General features: G+C 45.9%; 2 protein-coding genes across 5 annotated transcripts; one reads left to right on the forward strand and one right to left on the reverse strand.

The window, feature by feature from the left end:
* The first annotated feature begins 3,585 nt into the window (after positions 1 to 3,585).
* Positions 3,586 to 14,389, forward strand: TUBE1 (tubulin epsilon 1). Of its 2 annotated transcripts, XM_032961843.2 has the most exons (12): positions 3,586 to 3,790; positions 5,091 to 5,164; positions 6,420 to 6,472; positions 6,797 to 6,866; positions 7,442 to 7,557; positions 7,744 to 7,865; positions 8,854 to 9,041; positions 9,887 to 10,050; positions 10,864 to 11,004; positions 11,491 to 11,631; positions 12,409 to 12,583; positions 13,495 to 14,389. In XM_032961843.2, exons 1-12 carry the CDS (start codon positions 3,766 to 3,768, stop codon positions 13,651 to 13,653), a joined length of 1,428 nt encoding a protein of 475 aa, XP_032817734.2. In that variant the 5' UTR covers positions 3,586 to 3,765; the 3' UTR covers positions 13,654 to 14,389. The 2 variants fall into 2 exon arrangements, with proteins under 2 accessions (XP_032817734.2, XP_032817736.2); XM_032961845.2 differs by lacking the exon at positions 10,864 to 11,004 and having other exon boundaries at positions 3,587 to 3,790.
* Positions 14,335 to 27,751, reverse strand: LOC116946669 (CCN family member 4-like). Of its 3 annotated transcripts, XM_076069996.1 has the most exons (6): positions 27,545 to 27,751; positions 27,157 to 27,315; positions 20,277 to 20,664; positions 17,250 to 17,522; positions 15,513 to 15,715; positions 14,335 to 14,982 (listed from the first exon to the last, which is right to left on the reverse strand). In XM_076069996.1, the coding sequence occupies exons 2-6, from the start codon at positions 27,211 to 27,213 to the stop codon at positions 14,683 to 14,685; spliced, it is 1,221 nt and encodes a 406-aa protein (XP_075926111.1). In that variant the 5' UTR covers positions 27,214 to 27,315; positions 27,545 to 27,751; the 3' UTR covers positions 14,335 to 14,682. The 3 variants fall into 3 exon arrangements, with proteins under 3 accessions (XP_075926111.1, XP_032817738.2, XP_032817739.2); XM_032961847.2 differs by having other exon boundaries at positions 27,157 to 27,751; XM_032961848.2 differs by having other exon boundaries at positions 17,259 to 17,522; positions 27,157 to 27,750.

Below are 27,751 nucleotides of genomic sequence, written 5' to 3' on the forward strand. Positions count from 1 at the left end.
GTAGGACCAACACCTCGGCCGTGGCAGATCACTGTTATAATTCAGTAAGCTCACATGACATTGACTTCTCCAAGACAGAGGTTCTTTGCAAGCCATCTGGCTACCATGAGAGATTCGTTCATGAGGCTATCCACATATACAAACACAGAGACAATTTCAACCGAGAAGATGGATTCTGGCTTAGCAATCATTGGAAGGATTTGATAAACCATTTCGGGTCTTAATTGCTTGTTCATGCTTACAGTGGCTTTCAGACCGCATCCATTATTTTCGTCTCCCCCCTCCTCTTTTCCGAACATAGATAGACTCGTCCATCTGAATAACTGCCAAATCGCTCTCCGTGGTGCTAACGTAAAATAACCGACACTTTTTTCAAATTTTCCTGCTGTGGTTTTCACACCTGATGATGATTGCTTGTGTTGCAGTCGAAACGTCGTGAGAATTTTATTGTTTTATATTTTTTTATTATTTTATTGTTTCCCTTCTACGTGACTTTACCGAAAGAACCAAGAATATATTGTCTTCTTCATTAAAAGTGTATGGGCATTCCATGTATCATGATAGTGTATCGACGTTATTTATCTGTAAATCGCTTTAGTTTATTCCTGAAAAGTGGGCTTGGGCATTACTCGTCGCTAGAAGGTTTATATATATACACGCAGTGTATTATTAGATGGACCTGATTTGAAATCGCTATATCTTTGCAAGCACGAACCGCCCATGAATGAAACTCTTACCACTTGAAAGGGCGGGTCATAGAGTTTCAGATGGTTACTGCTAGATGCCTCTCCCAGCGCACAAACAGCCCCAAGCCTCAGTCATTCGCGAGATGGTGACACCGCAACACAAGGGGCGTTTTGCGTTCTGCAGTTCCGCAAGACTGAATCCGTAATTGCGGTGCAGCGTGCGTTTTAACGGCGTTTTGGCATTGATCCGCCAATGTCAAAGAGCACGGTGGCACAAAAGACCATGTGTTTTTGTGCCACCATTAGCGACTAATCGGGATTACCTTAAAAACAGAATCACGGCAGCGGTGACTTAAGTGGAAGAAGACACTTTGAGAAGCATTTGGGACGAATTCAACTATCGTCTCGATGTTGTCCATACAGCAGGTGGAGGGTACATAGAGCATTTATAAAATGGTTAGTAAAACTTAATAACTCATTAAACCGTTTGTAACTTTTGTGTAATTGTAACATGTTGCCATTTTGAAATATACTTCTTTGAAATTGGGTACATCTCTTTAAAACACCCTGTATAATACATTACTAGGCTCTCCAGGGACTGTACATCATAAAACAGTTATTTAGTCTTCTTCGTATGGCTGTTGATGCAGAGCAACAACTAAAATTGTACATTGTGGCTGAGCCAGATCATTGCATCAGGAGTAGCGGAGTGTATCACCGTTACGATGCCTCCTTCGTATTTGTGAATCGGTCATTGAGCCATTTTATGTCCCATGGTCTATTCTGGTTGACCACAGTCGCACACCGGAGAGTTTTTAGTTTTCCATTTGTCATTTAATATCTGCATCTGCCATGGTTTGTCCGGCTGTGGTTGAAATGGCTGGCCATATGCTTCGTGGAAGATCGAAGCCAGATAACCCATGTCCTATTATTACTCACGAGGTATTTGTTTGCAACGTTTTGTGAATTCCATTTGGCTTTCCATCACCAAGGTTTAAATTGCATTAAGGGTTAAGCGCGTGGGCCCCAAAATGGCTTGAGCGAATTCAAGCGTTGGTTTGGGACGTTATTGACGACATCCTCCTGGCGGATGAAGAGACGTACGTTGGACTTCCCGGAGGAGGGTTGTGACATCGTGGCGAATGGACGGGGGAGCGATGGGCGCAGCTGCCACCGTGGTTAGCAGGGGCCTCTGGGCAGGTGCGAAGGGGCTGGTGGCCCCTCCAATACCATTGCGATGGATCTCTCCTTCTATCTTACAGCTACATGCTAATTTCTCACATTAACATCACTAGACCCAACCACTTCTTTCTGACCCTTGGGCTATACCCATTTAAAACCTTTTAAAACAGTCTGCCTCAGCAGCAGACGAGGCTTTCCCACCTGATAACGGACGCTTGTGTTGCGCCCGGAACGTCGTGATTTATTTTATTTTATACCTACGTGACTTTACCGAAAAAACCAAAGAGTATAGGCCCGAGCTGTCAAACGCATTCGTTATTGGCTTATAACACCGTAAGTATTAAAAAACACCATGCTATACCCGTATTATCTGATTTATAAGACACTCGGGAAAGTAAAACGCACCCCAAACACTTGTGTCCGGTGTCAAATAGTTATACAAATATAGCCACAACACAGCCACCATGCGTCTATTAATAATAAAAACGTTCGTTTTTTATTATTAATAGACGCGCTGTAGTTGAAAAGTAAACGTTTGCAAGTGTCTTATAATCGTGAGAATACGGCGCACGAGTAGAGGCAGTCGTGGTACAATACAGGAATAGTTACGTGGCCTCACCGAACATGTCGATCACATTAATAACAAGGCGGCCGCGAGAGGGCGTCTAAGGACGTTGATTGGACACGAGCGGGAAGAGTGGAGGAGCAAACCACAGCAGCCATGGCATGCACTGGCGCCAATAGCTTAGTTTCATAGTTTCATTTATTTGGTATAGCCCTGTGAGCCATTCGGCCCTTGAATTGGGTGCAACCGCAACAAACAAACAAAAAACATGAACAAGAAAACATCTTAAAGTGACTTTGTGTGCTGTGCAAACAGAAAATCCAGGAAAAAACATCAAAATATTTTAGGCCACTGAATAGCGGTGGCAGCTAGGGGTGTACAACTCCTCTAGAGCAGTTTTGAGTGAAATAGCACCGTACACCAACGCTGTGTGCAAAAATCCCAGTGGGATACAAGTCAAACAACAAGAAAACTTAGATTAAGGCCATCAGTCTAACTCCGTACTACAATAAACAAAAACATGGCCAAACCAAAAACTTTTAGAAATCACCAAAATAAAGCCATAAATGCAATGTAACAGTGATCATAGGAACTGACCGAATTTTTACAATAAACTACATAAATAACATGTAACACCAAACCCTAGAGCCACAGCTGGCTGCATGAGTCACTCCGCAAACAACAGGAGCATCAGTCGGAGTATCAAATTTTTCAATGCACCTTTAAGATCAGCACGCTAAATCTAAATACAGATAATACTTTGCAGTGGTCATCCGGAGCGAAACATTTCATTTTATTTTACGCCAATGAATAACAGTGGCAGCTAGGGGTGTACAACTCCTCTAGAGCAGTTTTGAGTGAAGATCTCATAGGTAGTGATTCAAGTTGCAGTTTATTGGCAATAGCATTCCAGACCAAATACCCCAAACACACAGAGCTCTGCGGCGTTATATTCTCGTGTCATCGACCGATCAATGAGCGTTTACGCGGTTAAAGATTGCGAAGGATTGGGGCAGGAGGCCTTTAACCAAGCAGGAGGTTTTGATCACGGGCTACCGATGATAAGCGGTGCCTCTCTCATCATGAAGGTAGGCCGCGTCACCGCGGGCAACCATGGACACGACGTCATCTATGTGGTAGGATGACGTCATCGCCCATATAAAATGAGGTCACACCCCGGCGGGTTCCGGCGGGAAGGCGCGGGAAAGGGGTCGTAGTCGGCTGTCCCGTTTAGGGTTCGGCGAGCAGCCGCGGGACCCGGGAATCGAAGACGCGGGGGGCAAGGGGGCGGCTTTTGCTTTCGATCATTCCAGAAGTCTTCGCTTGGAAGACATGGCGCAGTCGGTGGTGGTGCAGGGTGCGTATGCAAATCGCGCGGGAGCGTTTGAATGGATAACAACGGCTGCCGAACGTCCACGCATTACATTCTTCGGTTGTAACTTCGTATCGGTCGCATGAGTTTCTAAATCGAATCTTAGCGCTGGCGTAGTTGTTGGCGCACTGCTCTGTGAACGCGGCGACCTGTGGTTGGTTCCCGGTCACGGCTGCCATCAGTGGCGAGTGACGGCAGAGCCGGCATGGGGGGAGAGTGTTCACCCAACAGTGACTTGACAGAGGGACTTTTCATTGAAGAACGAATTATTTGTACATATGATTAACCGTGTAAAGAAGAATCCGTACGCTCTTCCTGCACTGTCGTTCGTAACTTCGTAAACAGATTAGCGTGTGCTGCATGGCTTGCACTCTGCGCTGTCTCGTTGGTACAGACTTTGTCGTTTGTGCGGCCTGTATAAACCTTCGCTGTGTGTGCAGCAAAGACGAATGGATATCCACCGTGTAGCCTCTAACTTGGGGCAAGCGTTGTCACATCACACGCTGTCGCTAGATATGCTTAGCAGGCGTTGGGCGCGTTAAGCGTGTCTATTTTTCTTTATTCCTCGGCTTCCTACGAATACTGTAGACCAATGTGATTTCACGCGGGAATGGTCTCGTAACAATACACATGTACATAATGAGTAAGTGCTTATTAAGCAATGTTAGTGCTTTAAATAACTTGGGCAGTCCATTAATGACGAACGCTACATCGGTAACCATAACAACCGCCTCGTGTATCGGTTGTCTCGAGCGCGCCCCACCCCCTTGTGGCGTCACGCGCACGTGCCACACGCGTGTGGCGTTTATCTGAGAATTATTGACATGTAAACACCGTTAAAGGTGGACTTGAAGTCTAGATTGAAAACTAATTTATGTGTTTAGTTTGTTGCCCCCCCCCCGCACCTCCGATTAGCACGGTTGGCTACGTATGGCACGAAAAAAGTTCAACATACACACGTGTGAAAAAAGCAATGACTGAATTTTTAGAACCGCCGAATTCTGGCCATATGCTACATATTCTCCACTGGCAGGTATGGCCGAGGTGATTCTTGGGTTTTTTCGGGTTAGATTATCGTTTAAGTGCAATGTCAATTAGTCATAACCCTCCATCACCCGACAGCCAAACAAATCAAGTTGTCACGTGGGCAAACGTGCCAATTTATTTGGGTTTGCATCAAGCCGGTTTACGTTGAAAAGCCAGCACAAGTGTGACCGTTTTAAAAGCCTACGAGATATATATATATAAATAAAATGGTGATTTTGTGTGTGTGTACCCTTTGCAGTGGGACAGTGTGGAAATCAGATTGGTTGCCGCTTCTGGGACCTGGCATTGCGGGAGCATGCTGCTGTCAACAAGGCAAAGCCTGCAGTCCACCACGCTTCCACAGCACACATGACATGCAGGAAAGAGTCCATAAAACTATTCTTCCAAATAATTTTGGCACGCCACATCCATCTCGCCTAATTTTGCACCTAACCTTGTAGGATGATCAGATTATAGGATATAATCATTCTATTGTCTATGGAAATATGTTCAGGAGCTAAATGTCAATTTTGAGGTTTGCTAGCCACGAGAGGGCTTCGGGAGAGAGTTTGTGTTTTGTTGCTGTTCCTTCGGGAGCATACTGCAGTGCTTTATTATATGGTCCGTAGTTTGTGTGTCATGGCCACAGTCACAATGTGGTTTGTTTTTCATTTCATTCAGGAAGGATATGTGCGCATCGGCCTGTCGATGTTATGATGTAGTTGATGGTACACCAGTGTCTTCGAGGAATGTCAAAGCCAGGAAGCGCGATGTTTGGGTCTCGGATGTGGTTTTTATTCTGGACAACCCACGTTCCACTTCCTTCGCCAGAATGCTTCGGCATTTAGGTGAGAATCTAGGATGGTGACAGCACGATCCCAGAAGGGGGATTGGGACTTGATGTGCATTGTGCTATTTAATTATCCATCTTGCAATTTCGTTTACAAGGCTTGAGCACAATCCACTTCCACTGAGTAGAACCGTGAGAGGGGGTCAGTTCGTAGCACATTAGCTGAGGCACCCCAGAACATTCGTGCAAGTTTCCGTAAGAGGCAATTCTTGGTTTGGTCTTTTCACAGATCTATTGTATGTGGGGCTTGAATCGCATCCCCTAGATATTTTGTAGTGGGGTTGGAGCGCACTGGGCTACCACAGAAGGATACATCAAGGGTGACATCCACTGCATGATTGTTCAAGTGGAAAGTACTTCTGGTGGTTTTGAAGGGATTTGGTCGTAGACTGCAGTGACGGAAATATCCTTGAGTTGTTTATTCTTGAGGGTGTTTTGTTGCTTAAGTTTTAGTTTTTAATTCTTAAACACAAAGTGTTCACACTGAATCTGCTTTTGTGAATAATTTCCCAAAATCACCCCTATTGAGAATAAAATAAGTGGTACATCCCACTAATTGTTAAAACATGTATTTTTCATAATAGCTTCTTTGGGGCATAACATGCATGCAAAAGAAGTTAAGAATATTTACATTTCAACAAGGGAAATTCGTATTTTTAAACCATTTATTATATTACACTTTAGTCTCAATTCACACATGAACCATTACCACTGAATTGTTTGTTTTTGTTTCAACAGAAAGGGATTTATGACGAAGCCCTGAGCAGCTTTTTCAGGAATGTGGACACTCGGTGAGTAAGCTTAAGAGTAATGACTACTGCTGTACAATTCTCCAATGTGTTTTTATGTTGTTCGGCATGATGCGTGAAATTTCGTTCCACATGTTGGGAGCTTCTTCTTGAACTGAAAGAAGCAGCTCACATTTTCCCTCGATTATATAAAGTTGATTGTTGCTGGGCTTTGATGTAGCCCAGCCAACTCTATTTATGTGGCTTCATTACTTGTGCATGCAAGAAATGCATTGTGAGCAGTTGTTTAACTCTTCACCTTAGTTACTAAATTAGTTGTTTTCATCATTGTAAACACATGGTCCTTGTTGGCACGTTGTCTTGAAGGCCAGGGACTGGTGAAGAAGTGGACATCCCTGTAGACAGTCGGTCCACGATTCGTTCTCTCAAGGCACGCGTGAGTACCTTGTGCACTCAAACTTCCAGTATAGCAACCTCGCATTTCACATGCTAGCAGATGCTTGATGAACTTAGAAGGGCCATGATTGACAGTTTTCATGAAAACAAACCTTTACATCATTCGCCAGTAACATTTCATTTTTGCATAAAACTAATTAATGGAATGCTGTTTTGGGCAATGGTGCTTATTCAGAAAAGCAATGGCAGTCACATGCTCTTGCTAATTGCAGCGCAGTGTATATTTACATTAGCAGCTAATCTGTATATATGCCCAGAGGATTCTTCTATGCGGCTCCACCAATTTCAATGATCCGATAATCTGGCGTCTCTGTTTCTTCTGTTGCTTATCCACCTTGCCATTTACAATAGCCCACAAATGTTCTAGTGATGTAAATGTAAAAAAAAAACTTACCAACATCTCTCCCTCCAGGAGGACAATACCTTCTGTGAAGCATAACACCTTTGTAATTGGCTTTTGGCCTTTTTCTATGAGAATGGTGCGAATACAAATTGTACTCGTGTGTACAATTATTCGGTAACATTCTATGCTGCTTGATGATGCTTGCACTTCAGGCGGTGCTCATAGACATGGAGGAGGGCGTGGTGAATGAACTCTTGCAGGGACCACTCAGGGACGTGTTCGACCAGAAGCAGCTCATTACGGACGTCTCCGGCTCTGGAAACAACTGGTCAGAAATGCACTCAAGCAAGACTCGGCCTGCGGTTATAGTAAATATGTGGTTAGAATGTGGACCTTTTAAATCCAAAATTCACGTGTTATTTCATTTGGTACAAAAAAGACTGTAAAGGCTGTGATTGTGATATTTGTAGTAACAATGATGCATGACATGTTTTTTTTTTGTGTGGTGTCCAAGGGCTGTAGGGAACAAGGTGTATGGGGCACAGTTCAGAGAGAAGATTTTAGAAAGGCTGAGAGTAACGGCAGAACACTGTGACTCCCTGCAGTGCTTTTTTCTCATCCACTCCATGGGAGGGGGTGAGTTCGTGCACACTTGCATTAAGTGTGTGGTGGCCAGATGAAACACTTTTGTTGAAGTGAAGGGAAAAAAATAATATTGGCACTCAAGAGACAATGGGGATACATTGCGAGTTAGGTTAGTGTTTCATCAAATTTCCACGCAAACCCAGACACAAAAGTTTAAGCTGTGTCTGGCTTTGTGAGCCGTTCTGCAAAAATGCCAAGGAATGGATATTTTTCTTTGCCCTTGCATCCCCAACATGTGTGTGTGTTTGTTTTTAGTTAAACGTGTGTATATTTTTAAAAAGTTATTTTTTATTTAACAGTTGTTGATCACAGAACAGTTTTAATTGTAATACAATTAGCCCAGGACTAAAACCACTGCTATCAAAACATGCAACATACCAAAAGTTCACATGAAAATACATATTTCTGTAAGTAAAGTAAAACTGAATAATATACGGTCTTTAGTGATTCATGTTTGGATGGTAAGCAGATTCAAAAAAATCACTTGTATATTACATTCTGGGGGTGGAGCTGTGGTCCAGAGGTTAGCACACTGTACTATACATTTACTGACCTCAGTTCAATTCCCAGTCAAGGCTAATGTCAGTGGCAAGTGACATCTGAGCCTCCCCTTGCCGCACTGACCAGCATTGTGAGGTAGGGTCAAACAACTGCACGACTGACATAGAATGGGGAACCTTCATGCAGCTATACATTGACTAACAGCTATACATATTTTATGTGTATTATGTTTGGCAACAGTATGAATGGGTACACTGCAGTTGATCAGCAAGTCGCGTGTGGTGGGGTAAAATGTGGGTACTCCAACCACTTCAAAGAATGTGTATGGTCATCGTGGAAAGGTAGTTCAAACACTCTATAAAGAGGCTCTCTAAAGTCGACGCCCTTAGCCTGAGTGAAACATGAAAACATGGTTCACTCACTCTGAAGCAGGTTTCATGACAATGTTACACTGACGGAGATTCATTCTTCTCCATAGGCACCGGCTCGGGGCTGGGCACATTTGTTCTGCGGCTTCTGGAGGATGAATTCCCGGACGTGCACCGCTTTGTGATGGCGCTGTATCCCTCGGCCGAGGATGACGTCGTCACCTCGCCTTACAACTCTGTGCTGGCCATGCGCGAGCTGACGGAGCACGCCGATTGCGTGCTGCCCATTGAGAACCAGGTGGCCTGCCCGGGGCGGGGGGGTGGCACAATGTAGGTGTGACAACTGTCCAATGAAGCCGTTGTTTAGCATGATGTGTGACGGTTTGCTCCTTCGCGTACTGGGAGCTTCTTCATGAACTAAATTAGGTTCCTAAAGAAGCTCCCACGGCACGTACAGCGAACCGTCGGACGTCATGCCGAACGACACGTGGTACAACCCGAAAATACGTCTGAGAGCTACACATCACAACTGTAAAAATCTGTGCAATATTAACATAGGTGGTATTTTAACTCTGTAGCACTACTCGCACCTGGATGGGGTTTTACTCCATCAGTATTTGTTTAAGCTCAAGACTACTGGATGAGGGCCTACCCCGCACCATGCGGGCCGTGGGGTTATTTGAACATTCTTCATCATGCCGGTCACTGTGGCGGTTTGGCAAATTCCAGGGAAAATAGACGTTGGAGCATCGTCCAGTACGGTGTATTTTTGTGCACTGCTATCTACTCGCAACATAGCTCCGCAGCAGCCTAGAGCTCCTGTTTGTTTTATGAATGGCAGTTGTCCATCCAATATACACACAGTCTCAAACCTGCTTAGCTTCTCATTTCAAGTGATTTGGCCATCCCAATTATACTTACAGCACATGTTAAATGTGCGATTACATCTTAAAACACACCTTTCCACAAATTAAGTTATACACTTCAAATAGCGAATTATGTAATTTGTTAACATACAGAGGTAATATATCAAGTTTGTGGGAATTATATTTTTTTTATACATGTATTCAAATATAGTTTAACATTTTACATATAAATGCACTTAGCAGTTAAAGCGTTTTTTTTTGTGTTCACTTGGATTAGGCGCTGGTGGACATAGTAAACAAGATCAATCACGCAGCAGCCCTTGGTAAATCAGTCCGCAGCCAGACAACGCTGTCCTCCAGCCACGGGTGCCTCAAGGGTCAAGAGAAGCCGTTCGACACCATGAACAACATCGTGGCCAACCTGATGCTGAACATGACGAGGTGGCCAGCACTTGGTGCCGATGCAATACACACCAGACTGTCATTTAACTTAGACCTTTCAAAAATCAAGCATTTCTTTAAAAAATGTTGGGAGGAGGGCTGCGGTTGCATTCTTTGTGCATACTGTGGCCTGTAGATCTGATGGGAGTGCTACCCTCCTGTAGGGCAGCAACATAAAGGCTGGACTGACTGGTGGTTCCACAGAGATGGGGCCCGTGTGTTGGGCAACACCATTGACTGCACAAAAAGCATCACATTACATTGGGTTTTGCTCCTGAGATGGTTGTACCTTCTCTAATTATGTTACTGAATTTATTTTTGTAATCTTCTTGGCCGAATTTTTACTTCAGCTATGTATTGTTACTTTCTTCATGCAGTCTCAATGTAGCTGTGGCATCTTTACATATGGTTTTGAAATATCAATGTTTATTTAGGGCTTTGGTTTGTTATAGATTTTAGATGATTGCATCCGTTTTCACTGAACCAAATGTCTATTAATAATTAAATATTTCTCAATTGCATATGACCATCGAGGATGGACCGACAAGATTGGCCCATGTGCAGGATCGATATAGATTGTGTGGCATCTCACATTGCAACAATGTGAGATGCCAGCATTCCCGATGACAACAATCATGATTTAATGTTTACTAATGCAAGTAGATTTGGTGCAGTTGCCTCTGAAGGTACAATGCATGACAATTGTGCAAATGTCGTACCATAATGTTAACTCCAGTTTAAGTTTGCTTGAAACAGGTTTTTGCACGAAAAAGACACCCTCATGCTGTGTTTCATGTTCCCTGTGGGAGACAGCTCGTCTCGGTTTGAAGGCTCACTGAATGTTGATCTCAACGAGATCACCATGAACCTTGTGCCCTTCCCACGCCTACATTACCTTGTATCAAGCCTCACGCCGCTCTATGCATTGGCAGATGTCGCCTTGCCACCCAGGAGGTAATTTGGAGACTCCTAAGCTGAATGGCTTGCTGAGAATTTATAACTTAAAAGCCGTAAATAATTGGAACTCAAGAACTTTGCAAGTAAGCAAGAATATTTGTTATTGCTCACTCTTTTGAGTCCATTCCATTACGAATGCGCAAGTTAGGGCACGTTAATTTGAACTTGTCAAAAGAAGTGTTTATAATCATTGGCAACGTTGGTAAAACACATCACAGCCAATACATTTTGCTGAACGTTGTACAGATAATTATTCAGCTTGATAAGATTTATAACAATCCATGGGGACCAGTTACGTTCACTATTTGGCCTGGCACACATTGGGTGTGTGTGGTGGGCACCATTCCCAGCTGCCTGTACAGTCTGCTGTTATAACACTGGGAGAGAAATTTCACGTAGTGTCTTAAATGCGTCTGCAGAAATTGGAATAGAATCCAGTCAAGCACACATTGCTTTCCCTTTGCTGTGACTGAACGCGCGCAGGCTGGACCAGATGTTCTCCGACGCATTCAGCAAAGAGAACCAGCTGCTCCGCGTTGACCCTCGCCGCAGCTTGTACCTGGCCTGTGCCCTCATGGTACGAGGAAATGTGCAGCTCTCAGACGTTCGTCGCAACATTGAGAGGTGATTAATGCCTTCCGCTTTGATGAGTTACCATCCGTGCCTGGCTGCATGTTTCACGAATAAGTTTGCCACGTGGGCACGCTATGTATTGAACGGTCTGCTAACTAGCAATGGTGTGTATAGCTTGTGTGCGTTGTAAAAAAATAGAAAGTTCCTGCATTGCTTAATAACCATGGCCAGCAACAGCCACGATCAGTCCACTGCTGGATGAAGACCTCCACAAGCTGTGATTTCTCTCATGATCATGCAATTCAATAATCTGCCTAGGAGCCGATTTAATCACTTCCTCTCGGTGGTGGACATTCTCCCCGGCAGTGATTTGATTGTTTTAAATCATTTGGATTTTTGTTAGCAATAAAGTTAAATGAATATTTAATAGGTTTTATAAATAAACGGGTTTGAAAAATACTCAAGTTAATAAATAATTTGAAACTTTTCGATAAGTCATGCTTAAAATATTCAAAAGTTCATGACTGTCATGTCATTGACATTTACGGACATATGCAACTTTCACCTATATCCATACATTACACTTATAATTATTCCCATATTGTCGAATGCGCCTTAATATGTGAATATAGGTTTAGGCCTAGGATGACAATTGAGTAAAAAAATAAAGTAAAAATGTTGCATTATTTTTTTCCGCAATACATTTTGAAAACCACTCAATGTCAATAATACGTACATGCAATGAAGCCACAGAAATTTACACTGCGCACAGTGGCTTTTGCCTAAACTAAAACAATGATAACAAAGGCCAGCGGTCCTTGTTGGCAGGTTGAAGCCATCACTGCACTTTGTCGACTGGAACGAGGAGGGCTGGAAGACGGGACTGTGCTCGGTTCCTCCTGTTGGCTACCCGCACTCCCTGCTGGCGCTCGCCAACAACACTTGCGTCAAGCATACCTTCGCCGATATCCAGGAGCGCTTCGCACGTCTCTACAGGCGCAAGGTGATTGTTGCCCCGGGGCTTGATGCAGTGTCCGCGTGTTCCTCGCGAAGTGCCGTTTAAAAAAATGTGTCAAACATGCGTATGAAATTGTAACGTTGCCGAATGATAGCACCCTCTTTTCGGCTCGTACCAAGTGCTGTTTTGCGACGTGTCCGACCTTTCGCCCAAGTATTTGGAGCTTCAAGGAACGAAATACACGAGAGCTGTATAGCATAGCCACAAAAACCTGCGTAGTTTTACCAAATGATGCCCAAACCAATGGCGTGTTGACCATTGGAATCCCACAATTCCTCGTTGCATCATGCATTTTCTGTAATGTTTAAATGTAACTAACAGTTCCACAACCACTGACAGTATGCGTAGCAGCTTGCATCTCAGTTTTTACCACATTTGATACATTGAGAATATGTACAATTTACGTGTTTTGTTAAACAGTAAAGAAGGAATTTTATCAGCAGACATCACCACTGGTACAAACCATTTGCTAATGTGTAGACACTTGTATTGGTCAGCACATTGGACTTGAACTGCAGAAGTGGCCGGTTAAATCTCCGATTGTGCAAAATTAAACAATGGGCAAGTTAAGTTTTGATTTAAAGCTTTCGTGACTGCAGGGATTCATATTCTTGGTTCTTTCGGTAAAGTTGTGAGAATTTTATTGTTTTATATTTTTATTATTTCCCTTCTACGTGACTTTACCAAAAGAACCAAGAATATAATGGGCAATTTACTTAAATCCCACTGCCTCTGTCCACCCAACAGTTTAAATTGGTATGCCGGAGTGGATTAGCAGGTCGTGCGTGGTGGGGAAGGTGTGTAAGGTGGTCTCTTTATATGTTTCTCACAGACTTGCTCACGTGTCCCCACAGCAGTGTGGCTGTATTGACATGAGCTGCGTTTGTTTCCGCTAGGCACACCTGCACCACTACACGGATGTGGAGGGCATGGAGCTGAGCTGTTTCACGGAAGCTGCTTCTTCGCTAGCCTCGGTCATTGAGGAATACAACCAGCTGGACCGCAACAAGGGCCAGTTGGCCGGGGACATCCCACGCCTCACCATTGCCACATGACCTGGGCTGTATCAAGTGAGCTCATGTGGAAGTGGCATTGTCCAAAGCTCAAAAGTTAGATCGTAATGTACGTTTTTTACATGTATAACATTTGGCTTGGATGCTAATCGTTTTACTTGCAACTGTCGAGTAATAACTCCACTCTTGACAAATTGTCAACCTTGTTGTCCTCTTACATCCTGGGTGTAGTCGGTATCCGTATTCATTTTCAAGGTGGTAAATAAGTACCATAGTAAACCTTGTTGTACCACCTTACCAGTGATAAACAACTACAGATAGACAGAAAGGATAGACAATACAAATGCATGAAATAGGACAAATGCTTGTATATATTATTTTTTGATAAAAACATGATTTAAATTATTAAACCAAAGCCATGAGGTGCTGTGACATTTTAAAATGTATTTTAGAAATGACAATGAAGCAGCTATCATGTATAATACAATGTAAGATTATTTTGAAAAAATATTTACAATTTTTTTGCAAAGCAAAATATATCTCTTAATTTGCCTTTAACTAACATATTCTTCCTTGAAGACTAACATGGTTTGCACTTGAAGAAAAACGGATAACAAATTATTAGATTGTGTCTTCTCCGGTTTAAATCATGTGCATCTCTTCCTGAATCTTCACACAGATTCTATAAGGAAAGAGGCAAGTGCAAACATTCGCTACATAAAATATGTTAAAGCACCAGTTGTTTAATAAACATCTAAATAAAAAACCGTTTACACATGCTTAGCATTTATATTATCATCTAGCTTTAACACAAAGCTTTTCAGTCACACACTACCCTCTGGTGAAAGTACACTCCCATCACTGTAGTTGTTGATTCCCAAAGCTGTGATCATGTTGGTTTCCGAATCTCAATACTGAAGTGTCTGTAGCGTAATAAACAAAGAACACATGTGAACCTCAGGGAGACACTGAGGCTTTACGCCATCACCCCCCTCTTCTATAAATGCGTGCCGTTGTCAAAACAGTAAAAGTGTTGTCAAAAGCAATTTCACATTCCTGGTCATGAACGGCTCAGTTTTCAATCCCGTTGAAACCATCGTGGTTTCCCAAGTCGGCAAAGATGTCGTTAGGGTTCCGGCAGAGCCTGTGGCATCGGCATGAGTTGATCCACATGAGCTGCCACTTGGTTCGCGTTCCGTCGGGGCAGGAGAACTCGGCGCTGATGGTGGCGGTGCGGTTTGGGTCGCAGCAGCGCCCGTCGCGGCAGCCCCCGCAGAACTTGAACAGGTAGCTGACGATGCTCGTGCAGCCGGACAGCTCGAGGCGCACGGGGTGTCGCGAGCGGTACTCCCTCTGGCAGCTGCGTCCCTCCTGCGAGCACCAGTAGGGTCGTTATACACCCCAGGGCAGGTCTGCAGGTTAGGCCGTCTCACAGGCCAACATTTCCAAAGCATAATATAATGTAATAATATTCTATGTAACTGGTATTGTCTAAACATCACAATTCTAAAAAAATACCTGCAAATTACTCAATTGGGATTACACTTGGCAATGTCGCCCGCTACCGTGAAAAATGGGCAGGGGGGCTTTCCTGAGTAAGAAAAGCTTCATAAGTAATTGGTTTACATATTCTCCAACCCTGCCACTTAATGATGTTATGAATGATTACCTATATCTGAGAAGATGAAATATGTATTGACTGCTTGGTGCTCATCTCGATGCAATACAGGTTGCCCACCTAGATAATGATAAAGTGGTGGATGCCTATCTGAATGCAGTGCGAGTTGCTCGTTCAGATGCAGTGAAGGGTGCTTCATCCGGATCCAGATGCAACGCAGGGTGCCGATCTGAATGCAGTGCCAGGTTGCCCACCCACACCTCACGCGGGTCGAGGTGCCTACCCTGATGCTGTGCGTTCCGTTGGTCTCGCAGGGCCGCACATAGCAGAGGCGGCGCTCGCGGCTCATGCTGCAGGCCGCGTTGTGGTTGGTGATGCGCGTCGAGATTCCCAGGCCGCAGCTTTCAGAGCACGGGCTCCACGATGTTGTCTGCACCAGACAGTTGCTCCTCCACAGGGTGTCTTCCTCGCGTTCGTCTCGGAACACTGCCAGGGGGGTTAACAGTGAGCACGTTGGTTAAACAGAAACATCTTCTTTGGTTATTTCGGTAAAGTCACGTAGAATGAGAATAAAATAATAAATTAATAAAATAAAATTACACAATAAAATTCTCACGACGTTTCGGCCACAACACAAGTGGCCTTCTTCAGGTGAAAGGAACAGACCTGTCGGGACGACAGAGCTTCAATGAACGTTGTTAAGATTCGTAGCGTCTTTTAAGCTGGTTTAGAGAAGTGAGGCACCTTGACAAAGGGGTTTACATATCAAACAGGAGAATTTAGCATTGAAATAGCTGAGTGATTAGCTTGTGACTGGTCATAGAAATAGCTATGTTAAAGTCAAAGCCTACGCATCCACAGAGGCACCTAGTACAAATCAAACAGGAGAATTTAGCATTGAAATAACTGAGCTAATCCCTCAGTTATTTCAATGCTAAATTCTCCTGTTTGATTTATACTAGGTGTCTCTGTGGATGTGTAGGCTTTGACTTTAACATAGCCATTTCTGTGACCAGTCACAAGCTAATCCCTCAGTTATTTCAATGCTAAATTCTCCTGTTTGATTTATACTAGGTGCCTCTGTGGATGTGTAGGCTTTGACTTTAACATAGCTATTTCTATGACCAGTCACAAGCTAATCACTCAGCTATTTCAATGCTAAATTCTCCTGTTTGATATGTAAACCCCTTTGTCAAGGTGCCTCACTTCTCTAAACCAGCTTAAAAGACGCTACGAATCTTAACAACGTTTATTGAAGCTCTGTCGTCCCGACAGGTCTGTTCCTTTCACCTGAAGAAGGCCACTTGTGTTGTGGCCGAAACGTCGTAAGAATTTTATTGTGTAATTTTATTTTATTAATTTATTATTTTATTCTCATTCTACGTGACTTTACCGAAAAAAACAAAGAAGATGAATCCTTGCAGTCACGAAAGCTTTAAATCGAAATTTAAACAGAAACAGTCAAGTCCACTTTGCTGACCAACGTACCACGGCAGCATCCCATTGTTTTGTCAACTTAATTCAGATTTCGCAAACTATAATAAAGTGTATTTGTAAGTTAAGGATTTTCATGGGAAGTATTTCAAATTATTTAGGGGCAGGAGGGTGGCGCTGTAGTAACTCTTGTGCCTCAGCAATAAGGCCCAGGGTTCAATTCTTGACTGCTGTGTATTTTCTGTACAGAATTTGTTCTCCACCTCTTCTGCAAGAATTTATTTGAGGATCTCCAGAATCCTCTCATAGCAAAATAAAAATGTTCACTGGTATCTGCCAAGCATAGCAATGTTGCAAAATTATCTGAAAATTATTCCATTGGGATTACAGATAGCGGCATCACCCCAGACTACAAAAAGTTAGCAGGACCCTCCTGAAAAAGTCCTGATGCTCTGTCGCGCTTTCGTGGGCAACAAGCATAAAGTAAATAAATAACATTTCCAAGCAAATGACTTCACGGGCAAGGCATATTTAGGAAACTTTTCCTTTTGGGGTCGTGTAAATCGGCGCATGTTATTTCACTCACCGTGCCTACCTGCCAGAGCGAGGTGCTTGGGCACGGACTTCCTGATCTTGGCGCGGATGTCGTCGCAAACCCAGCGCTCGCAGCACTTCCCCGGCACGGCGACGCGCCGCGGCCGCTGGCACCACACAAGCGGTGGGCGCGACTCGTGCGTGCACGCGGGCACGCAGCCGATGGCGCCGTTCACGCACGTGCACCGGTAGCGGCAGCTCTGCTGGAACGTCTGCCCGTTCTGGTAGTGCTCGCCATTGAGGCGGCAGCCGACGCCGATGATGTCTGTCGATCGATCGTGCGGGAGGTCGTGCGTGAGGTGGTGGGCGATCAGAAGCAGGATAGTGCATGAGGAACGGACCGGTTAAACTCGGCATGGGTTTCTCCTTCAGGATTTTGCACGGTAACTTACACAGGATATATTACAGGTACAGACTTGTTTTAAAAATTTCAACGTGCAGCCCTACAATTGCTTGCTCACACCACTGCTGGCAGAAGGACCTCCACCACAGGGAGGTCTAGAGAGAGCCCCTCTTGAGGGTATTTCACCTACCCATCCATGTTGGCCAAATGTCTCAGACGAGTGGGAGTACCCACACTACCCCAACACATGTGAGCTGGCGATCGACCAACTCTGGTGTGCCCACATTTACTGTTGGGTGGACAGAGGTTTGTGGATTAAAACAAAAATGCCCATTAGTTCAACAGCCACGCCAGGAGACTGAACCGGCATCTCCTTTGATTCCACACTAAGTATGCTGGCTAACCATTACACCAGGACAGCATTCCTTCAAAAGGTAATTGGAGTTTAGGTTACATGCTCTGTACAAGGTGAAAAGTTGAAAACATCAATAAAAAACAATTATGTTTTAGTTAGCAATCTTGAATACCAGTTTTAAATACAAAACAGGCACAACCACATATATTAAGAGATGCCCAACTATAATGATGCATCGGCCAACATTTTCTCTAATGTCAAACTGCATGAAAATATCTCAGCCTGCACATGAAAGGAGCCCATATGAGTGCGTCTATTGTGGTCAAACCCAGAAAAATTCCAGTGGTGTAGCAGAGTATATGGCCAGCAAAGCAGTCTTCTAAGTCAACAATTACTTGTACATACAATGAAACGCTGTCCATGCAAGGCAATAATAGCAATAAACAACCACAACCAAATCTTGAACAGTTCCATTCGTCGGATGCCTTTAACCAATGTTGTTTCTCTTCTAAAAGGAAATTTGAGGTGCAGCCCTGCAATGGCTTGGTCTTGCCACTGCTGGCAGACTATCCTTCGCTAGAGGCTATTTGGCCAGATGTTGTTGGAAGAGGCGGGTGTACCACTTTACCCCACCGCAAGCGAAGTGACAATAGACCAACTGTGATATACTCATTATGCACGTTGAACTTCTTTCGCACCGTACGTAGCCAACCGTGCTGTGTGTGTTGAACTTCTTTCACACCGTACGTAGCCAACCGTGCTGTGTGTGTTGAACTTCTTTCGCACCATACGTAGCCAACCGTGCTAATCGGAGGCGTGGGAATCTGAGGTGTGGGGTGGACGCAGGCGGGGGGGGGGGACTGAGAAACCCGCACCATTGTTTCTACTACCGCTCCAGAAGATGGGGTCGAACCGGTGACCTCTGCATCGCCACGTCGAGTATGCTAACCACTACACAGTGGCAGCTCCCTATGAAATGGAAAACAAACCCTCTCAAAACTGTTGCGTTTTTTTTCTATATTCCGTAAAAAAAACTTCAGGCAATAGCTATGGTAAATATTAGCATTTTCATGACAAGGCCTTTGTAACAAACATAGGGGTTGTCTGCCGAGTTGTGTAAATAACCCTGAGTTCATCATAAGCAAGCTGTGTCCATGGTGAACTCAAATATCCGTGGCCTAACTCAACAACATATATGGATCATGGTGGTGCTGCATTGCCCACTTTCGCAAAGTAAAAAATCAGAACCTCGACGCCGAGCAGTGCTCCGCCGGGAGAACGCAATGTTCAAGGGCGTGAGCAAGACTGACTTAGCGGACTCGTGGTGCCTAGCGGCCCCTGGCCACTGGCGTGGTGTTATGCGGCTTGGCAAACGGCCAAAACCTGTTTGATGTTCAAGATAGATGGGCCCACGGAAAACGCCCGAGGAGAGTCGATGCAAGCTCGACTGTAAATTCCTAAACGCGAGTCATGTGCATGCTATGAAGGACCTCACTTCATAACCTACTGCGGTTTTATAAATATGAAACTAAATTGGCACCTGAACCCTATTGGTTTTCACAGACAGAAGTGCAATTCACAGGAAGGTTTGTCGTAAGACATTCCCAGGTTTTGAAATATGCTTTTTCAGGTGTGCTCGCTGCTTAATAAATGTAATGTCCGTAGACGTAACAGCTAAATGTTTATGATATACTGAACAATCATTCACTTGCATGCATGAAGTTAACTTTCAGATTAAATCTGCAGCCTCATTGGAGCCTTCACATGCAAAATGACATGTCACCACAGCACATGTCAATAATTTCCAAGCGTTAGCCATTGCACACGTGTTGATCTTAAATCCACAATTTAACATTTTTCATTCGTCGCATTTCAAGAGAGCTCTTGAAGGTTGTTTTGTATGTAACTTACATGATTGGTAAGCGCACAGTTTGAGTTCAAATCTAATTTAATTATATGTTGTTTGGATCACTGGCCCTCTAGTTTAACAGAGATAAACCTTCCAGGTGTTCTAAAATTTAAAACTTTATTATTCCATGCGTAAGAACATTGCAGCTTTCAATATCCACCGTCATTAAACATTTCAACGTCAATAAAAAGTTGAATTCTTTAATGACAGGCACGACTTTTTTTTTTTGTAACGGTGGCCAAACCTCCCAAACATTAAACGGCACCTTCGTACCGCGTTAACACGTGGGGCGGCGGAACCCACGCAGTGGTCGCAGCGGCGGCCTGGCGGGTTTATCTCGACCACCTGCTGTTAGCGCTCGTGCACGGGGGACGGGGGGGGGGGAGTAGAGATTGCAAAGGGTGAAACTTACATGCACAAACGCCTATCTCGTACCTAGGTCTGTCCCCGGAGTAGTCACAGTAGAGGCCCCTGTGATAGTCGCACGTGTCTGCCTCGGTGCAGCGCTCTCCGCCCTGACGCGCGCACGTCTTGCAGCAGCCACAGCCGTCCGTCACCAGGCTCACGCCCGGAGGGCAGCGCGGGGGCAGCGCGGGGCAGCGGCAGGGCCACTCGCAGAACTGACGGCGCTCGGACGGGTGCAGCTCGTTGGACGGTGCCTGCGACGCCAGCGCTGCCGGAAGTTGCGTGGTAGAAGATGAGGTTGATGAGGTCGATGAGGTGGATGAGGTGACGCTGCTCTCCACCGTAGACTCGGCAGTCCCGGTCATGTTGCCGACGAAGGCGCCCACCATGCAGGCCTGCCGGAGATGGTTTAGTTTCACCGGGTGAGAACTCAAAAAGAATCGGATAGTCTCAATTGCCAGTGACCTGTGCCACCAATTTGACAAAAGCAAAGCAAATTAAAAAAAATCTACAAAAATCACGAAAGGTGACATTTTGAGTGATGGCCCTTCCTCATGGCACGTATATTTCACTACGGTGTGTTTAAACATTAACATGCAAATTACTGCATTCTCAAATGACCAAGCAATAGGTGTAATTGTGTATTTGTTTTTAAGTATTTCAGTATCAACTATAAAGCAGTCTTTAAATCCTGACTCTCACCTTTTTGCTACTGCGTGAAATTTCGTTTCACATTGCACGCAGCTCACGTGTAGTAGAGTTTTCCACTGGGTGAGATGTGCTAACCAGGCAGTCCCTTTACATCATACACACACATTCACTAAGCCCAGCACTAGAACTCTGCAACTCTATCAGGAACGTAAAACTTAATGGATATGGGAACATTCATATTTTCAAAAGCGCTCAATTTAGATTACTGCAATAATATTCTTAAGCTTATCATATTTCCTTTTAAGTTGGAAGTTTATCTTTAATGGCATTTGATAGTGATAGAAGACGGTAATGGCCGCTTCAAACACAAGTTTTAATCGGTTGATCTTGTTTTGTATTTTTTTCCCTCTTTCGTGAGACTGGGCAACAATGACGCGAAACATTCCTCCCAATCTTGAGAGCGGCAGGGGGGAGGTTTGGGGCATAGACGGGCCCGAAGTTGGATGGGTTCAGCACTTGACGTTCGTCTGTAGCAGCAGCACACGATGCACGATCAAGCAGTGGATGCGGTCACGCGTGGCGGCGGGTGGTATCCCCGTAATCAAGTGGATTTTTTTCCGGGTCCTCCGCTTTATCCCTCCACATTTAGAATCAACACCATGCGTTTAGAGTATTTGGCTGCTATAATTGTCCACGTGACAAGCCGCTTCATCGAGCTATCATGTGGCCAGGTCGCTTCTGACAAAAGGGTATATAGCTCACAGTGGGCCTTACCTCCTAAAATAAAAGTTAAATAGTCCTACCGGCAAACGGTTCCCGGCGATTGTGGGCGAGATCGCAGATAGCATCTGCGATGTTCGCCCCCCACTTTGTCACGGAAATAACAGTTCTGCTGCACGAGCTGTGGTGAATCTACGCGACTGCTGCCCGTGCCCTGCTGTCTCTTTGTAAAGGTTCGCTCTTAGCGCCATCGGCATGTCGTGTGGCCTCGACGGAATGGCGAAAACGTCGTACTCAAATACACTGCACCACGTTTCGTACAACGCCACTTCAGGGTGCCCCTCATTCCACTCCATTCATCGCGCACAGTCGGCCAAGGACCATTGCGGCCAAACGTGTGACCTCTGTCAACAGCATTCGCATAAACCGCTCTTGCTTGCCATACACCGACGTCTCGAGTAATTTGTTTGAATCACGCATTACTGGGGGGGGGGGGGCGAGCTCCTGCGATCGGCCAACTCGCAACGTTTGCAGCGTGTTTTGCATCTGCCTCCTGTAGGCTTTCTAAATAAAATGTCCATCAATGTGATGCAGATGAAGACATTGGAACGCACCTTGACTCTTCAGAGGTGGTCCATATTCTAGGGAATGCATAACAGCGGGGAATCAAATGGGCACAGGTTTTTTTTTAATGCGTCGTTCAAATCGGCCCTGGGTGTTTCACAGCATTGTTGAGCGTTTGCAATAACGTTGCTGATTTGCCCGTGCACAAAGCATCGCATTGCTGAGGAATCGATCTGAAGATCACACTCGGCATCAAGATCAGCCGTGGATGGACTCGACACCGCCTACCTCTCCGATCCCCCATGCAGACTCCGACGTCTTAACCACGTCTACAAATCTTGTGCCTTATAGCCATACTATAGTGCAAACACATTGTGGGTGTCTCTGAGCCATATCTAAGAACCTGTCGGTGTCTCTAGGCCATGTCTAAACGCGTCTGTGCGATGAATGGCTATTGCCCAAAACGTCGTCTATTATATATTTCAATTTAAGGCCACAGTGTCATTGACGAATGTTGAGGTTTTTTGTTTTAATTTTCGCCTGTGCACCATACAATGAGTCTGGACAAGGTGCGTGTGTGGATGTCTCTCAAGCGTATCGTGAACGTGCGCTCGCGATGTTCTGTTGGCCGCACCGTGCCTCAACGTCGGCTGGATCCCGCACACGGGCGACGCCACCCACGCTCGCTGCGCCCATTGGCACCGTTGCATTGCCTGGGCCCAATTAACAAGCCGGGCCCTGGTCCCCTCGCGGACCGCGTGCGACCAGCGGCGGAGGACCCGGGCAGTGCCGGACCTCACCGGCAGAGGGCGCCACGCACAGTCACTTCGCCGCCTTGGCGCTTCGGCGGTTGCCAACTATCCGGGCTTGACCCAGATAGTCTGGGCAGTTGATCGGTTTAACACGCAGGCCTTTCGCGACAAATATTCATTTAGTAAGGTTTGTCACGTAAACTAAAGGTGACATTTAGTTACTCCTTCATCACAGCGGTTTGTTGGGAGAGTAAACCCACAACTAGCATCATCAGGCGATTAGCCAGAATTGTGCCAGAAAGACTTCTTAATAATTCTGATCTAACCCAAAAAACTTTGATCTGGGAGTTGATGTTTGTATTCGTGGTGGCAAGAATTGATTTATCCTGAGATATGGTACCGGGATTGTGTTGAACTGTATTGCAGTAGGCTGCACAGTGTCAATAACAGAACTAGGCCGACGGATACATGTGTCCGGGTTTGCTTTGTGGAAAAGGTGGCGACCCCATACCATGCTCCAGAAACGATTGCACACACACACACGATGGATTGCTGCACGACCGCGGTAGAGATGGGCTGATGTGGAGATCATCTCATTGTGGCATCGTAGGACCTTGAGGAATGGTGACAACTTGGAAAGACCATGCAGTGGGTTGATCATGGCTGACGATGGTACGCTTCAAGTCTATGCATGCAGACGCTTAGTCTCGTGTGCCATATGTGTTCTCACATAGGACATGAAAATGACAATTGTCGACACGGGCCCTGAGACAAGGAATTGAATGTGGGGCTGCCTATCCAATTTAACCCCTCCCCTCTGGGTTCCGGTGCAGTTGCACCGCCTGCACACCCAAGATCTGCAGCACTTCTTGTCAGGTACACATGACCATTCTCCTTCTCTAAGCTGTTTCCAAGTTTTTGCCCGCTGAAGTATCCTGCTCGTGTTATGTATTCACGCATAAGCATTGCCTGTTGTTGAAGGAGTTATACTTACAATAATTTTTCAGACAGTGGACACAAATAAAAGAAATGGCCCTGGACTGTATGGAATTCTGCAAAACGAATCATCTGCAAGGACACCTTACTCCGAAGATCAATCATCCATCACCCCTCAAGCTTTTCACAGCCTACAGCTGTGAGCAAGAAGTGCACATGATGGGTTATTTAATGCAATGCAGCAGTGGAGATAATTGCACGTGAACAAAGGAGGCGTGGAAGGAAGATGGAATGTAAATTATTCTTGATCGCTTCATGCAAATTGACGTCATGGAACAATGCGTGTAAGAGATGCAATGGCTCGGCTTGCAATATATTAGAAACAGTAATGTGCAACATTTTATAACAACATACCACCGTTTATGAGTTGTCGCAAGGAAGCAAGTTCACAGACTGAAATTCTGCACTGAAAGTCACAGGAGCAGAGGCAACATCTGCATGCACTTAACACACCATAATCTACTGAGGTGGGTGCAACTGTGAAGTTAAAGAATAGAATGGTGTGTGAATAGTCTGCACTTTTCGATTGCCATGGCTACAAAAATATTGACCGCTAATTTAAATTAAGTACAGTTGATGTGTTCGTGAAAAATAGAATCAAGGGGAAATGGGAAGTCCATCACGTCATGCGGACAGCTTACAAGAGGTTGGAAAAAAATATACCTGTGGAGTGGAGACCGAGAGAAGGCAAAGTGAAGTGGGGGGAAGACAGCGGAAGAGACGGTGACGAGACGACATCTCAGAGTTGGGAGGAAATAAGGGAGGCCTTTCCCCCAGAACTGGGAAGTTGCAGACGGACAACAGCAACAGCTGATGGCCTGAATTTCTGGAGCAGTCACCCAGTCAATAATTAAACGAGCTCATTTTAATTAATGACTGCCAGTAATAACAAAGCTTGTGGTTTTGCACCAATCTGCTTTTGATGACATCTCTCAACCCACGCGTGGCACACGTGAGAGCAGTCCACGAGCCACATTGAGTCATTTCACTCACGCACTCGGTAACATTGAAGCAGCGACTGTCGGCAGTCATTTCACTCACGCACTCGGTAACATTGAAGCAGCGACTGTCGGCAGCTTTAGCTACTGCCCCCACACCAATAAGGGGACACAGTTGACGCGCCGTGAACTAACGCAGCAGCACAAGCCGTGCGCGCTGGTTTGCGATCCAAGCCTGAATATGCACATCACGCACCGATAGCTGTTAACCCATTATCAGTGCTGCCACACTTATTACAGACCAATTCAGACCTTATTGGTCACCCCGTGATCTTTTATAAATCTCAACGTTCATCCTACAAAGTCCCATCACAAGGGAGACACACACAAACAAATTGACAAAAATTGCCCCTTTTGAAACGGCTGTACGCCGAATGTAAAACTAAATTCCCCTGTACAAGAATACGGGGTAAACCGTATGGGTTGAGAGGTATGCGAACCTCATCCCAGTCTACCGTGCCTCTCAATAAGCCGAGGCTGGGGTTATGACATGATGTTGCTGATTAGATTATAATTGTATGCAAAAATCACGATTATTTGCGTAATCATGTATTTAAACTGCAATCGCTGATGTACTTACAGCTCTCATCATTATCATTCGCCATGGCCAATCCACTGCTGAATGAAGGCCTCCCAAAGCCGTCGCCATCCCTCACGGCCCTGAGATGTAACGATCCCTCTACGAGCCGATCTCATGCTCCGTCTCCTCCACGGAGACTACTCGGACGCAATCCATTCCGTGGCTGCCACTCCGTCATTAGTCTTAACCACTGCCCTTCACCATTCACTTCCAGCGATGACGTGTCCACTTAATGTTTTTAACAGCTAGGATTGTCTGCCCCCCCCCCCCATCTCGAGCCCGTCTCGCGCGATGACACTGCACGTGAAGATAGCGCGTGTCCATTCTCATACGTGTTGGTATGAACGTCCAGCGTGCATCTTCATTATTAAAACAGCCCATTGGCATATTGACAAGGGTTATCTTTTGTTTAGACGGCGCACCGTGATGCGCGTATTCAAGTGTACACACAGTAACTATGTGGGGAGCGGTAGTGTAGTGGTTTAGCGCGCTGCCAAACGAACCCGCTCACGGCAAACACCAGTGGCGATTTTATAAACCGGTCCTGGGTCTCCCCTAGGTCGACTCAGCCTAGTGTGTAAATATCGCCACTGGGGAAACAAAGGCGGCCAGGCGTGGTGCTGGCCACCCACCCCCTCGCGTGCCGTGCCGGCCTTCATAGATGCTCGCTAACAGCGCCTGCCCCAACAGTCCGTTAAGACGATATCTTTGTCCGATTCACACAGTGTATATACATTCGCAACGCAGACAACGGAACGGCACAAGTAGTACACTTATTGCAGCCACAGGCTGCCACCGAAATGCACAGATCTTCACCTGAACTCCACCACCATCATCAGCCATGATCACTCCACCGCTGGATGACCCCCCCCCCACCCCACGTGAACACTACGAGTGTTACCAGCAGGGCTGCATGTTCACACCAAGCTCTCTCTTCCCTCCGTCTTGCCCTGCCGGGCGAGTGCTGTTAGCGAGCGCCTATTAAGGCCCAAACGGCGCACGAACGGGTGGGGTGGGCGTGCACCACACACGGCCGTCTTTGTCTCCCCAATGTCGATGTTTACACATTGCGCCGGGTATTCTCGTTTAAGGTTGACTCGACCAAGGGAGATGAACGGGTCCTGTTCACACATCACTCACCACTGACGTTATCTCCATTCAACTTAAGGTTGCCAGCTACGTATAACGTCAATGCGCTCCCCGCAGTGCATCACAACAAAGACAAACATCCCCCGTAGAGCGTAAACAGACTTTTTTGGGCAAGTGGTTAGCGAGCACCTATGAAGGCATGCACGGGTGGTCAAGCACCACGCCGTGCCACCTTTGTCTCCCAGTGGCGCCCGTGGCGATGTTTGCACACCGCGCCCGGTACCCATTTGAGTCCGAGTCGACCTAGAGGGAGACTCAGAACCGGTTCGGATATTCCTCACGAGTTCCGTGAGCGGGAATCGAACTCGGCTCGTCTGATTCGCAGCACGCTAACCGCTACACTACCGCTCCCCACACACACCACACACAACACACATACAAATACACAAAACACACACACATACACAAAACACACACACAAAACACAAATACACACACCACACACAAAACACACAACACACACAAAACGAGTCTCACCTGGAGCGCGACCACCACGAGCAGAAGGAATGAGTTGGACTCAGAATTCCGTCTCATCTCGCGTCCAGGATCCCCGCACCATCCGCGCACCGCATAACGTGGAGGCGCACGCTGCTGATGATGCTGCTGATGCTGCTGCTGATGATGCTGATGATGCTGCTGCTTGCAGATGCCGCCAATACAAAATACACAGAAACAATCTCTGCGCACTTGGGATCAAATTGAGCCGTCTGCGCAAAACTTGGACCACGGGGAAACACAAAGAGTAGCCCAAAAAAAAGCCGGGGGGTGGGGTACAGACAGCCGGCTCATGTGTGAACCTCCAGCGGGTGGGAGTGTGTTGTGTAGAGCTCATGCAGTCGACGAGGAGAGCGGGCGCGCAGGGCACCTGGATGGAGAGGGATGTTGTCCGCTGTCTGCGGTGGCGGGGTTCGTGGACAACCGCGGCTCTTCCCAAATGCGAAGAGCCGCCCGCTCAACTGCATCGGGGTGATAATTGTTTGGAAGGGAGACCGCCCACAGACCCGCCTCCTCCTCCTCATGCAGCCACACACGGCCAGAACCGCCCAGCCACCACTCAGCTCCCAGCCCTCAC

Source organism: Petromyzon marinus, chromosome 27 (genome assembly GCF_048934315.1).
Source record: "Petromyzon marinus isolate PM22_M1 ecotype Great Lakes invasive population chromosome 27, UKy_Petmar_22M1.pri1.0, whole genome shotgun sequence".
Taxonomy (NCBI): domain Eukaryota; kingdom Metazoa; phylum Chordata; class Hyperoartia; order Petromyzontiformes; family Petromyzontidae; genus Petromyzon; species Petromyzon marinus.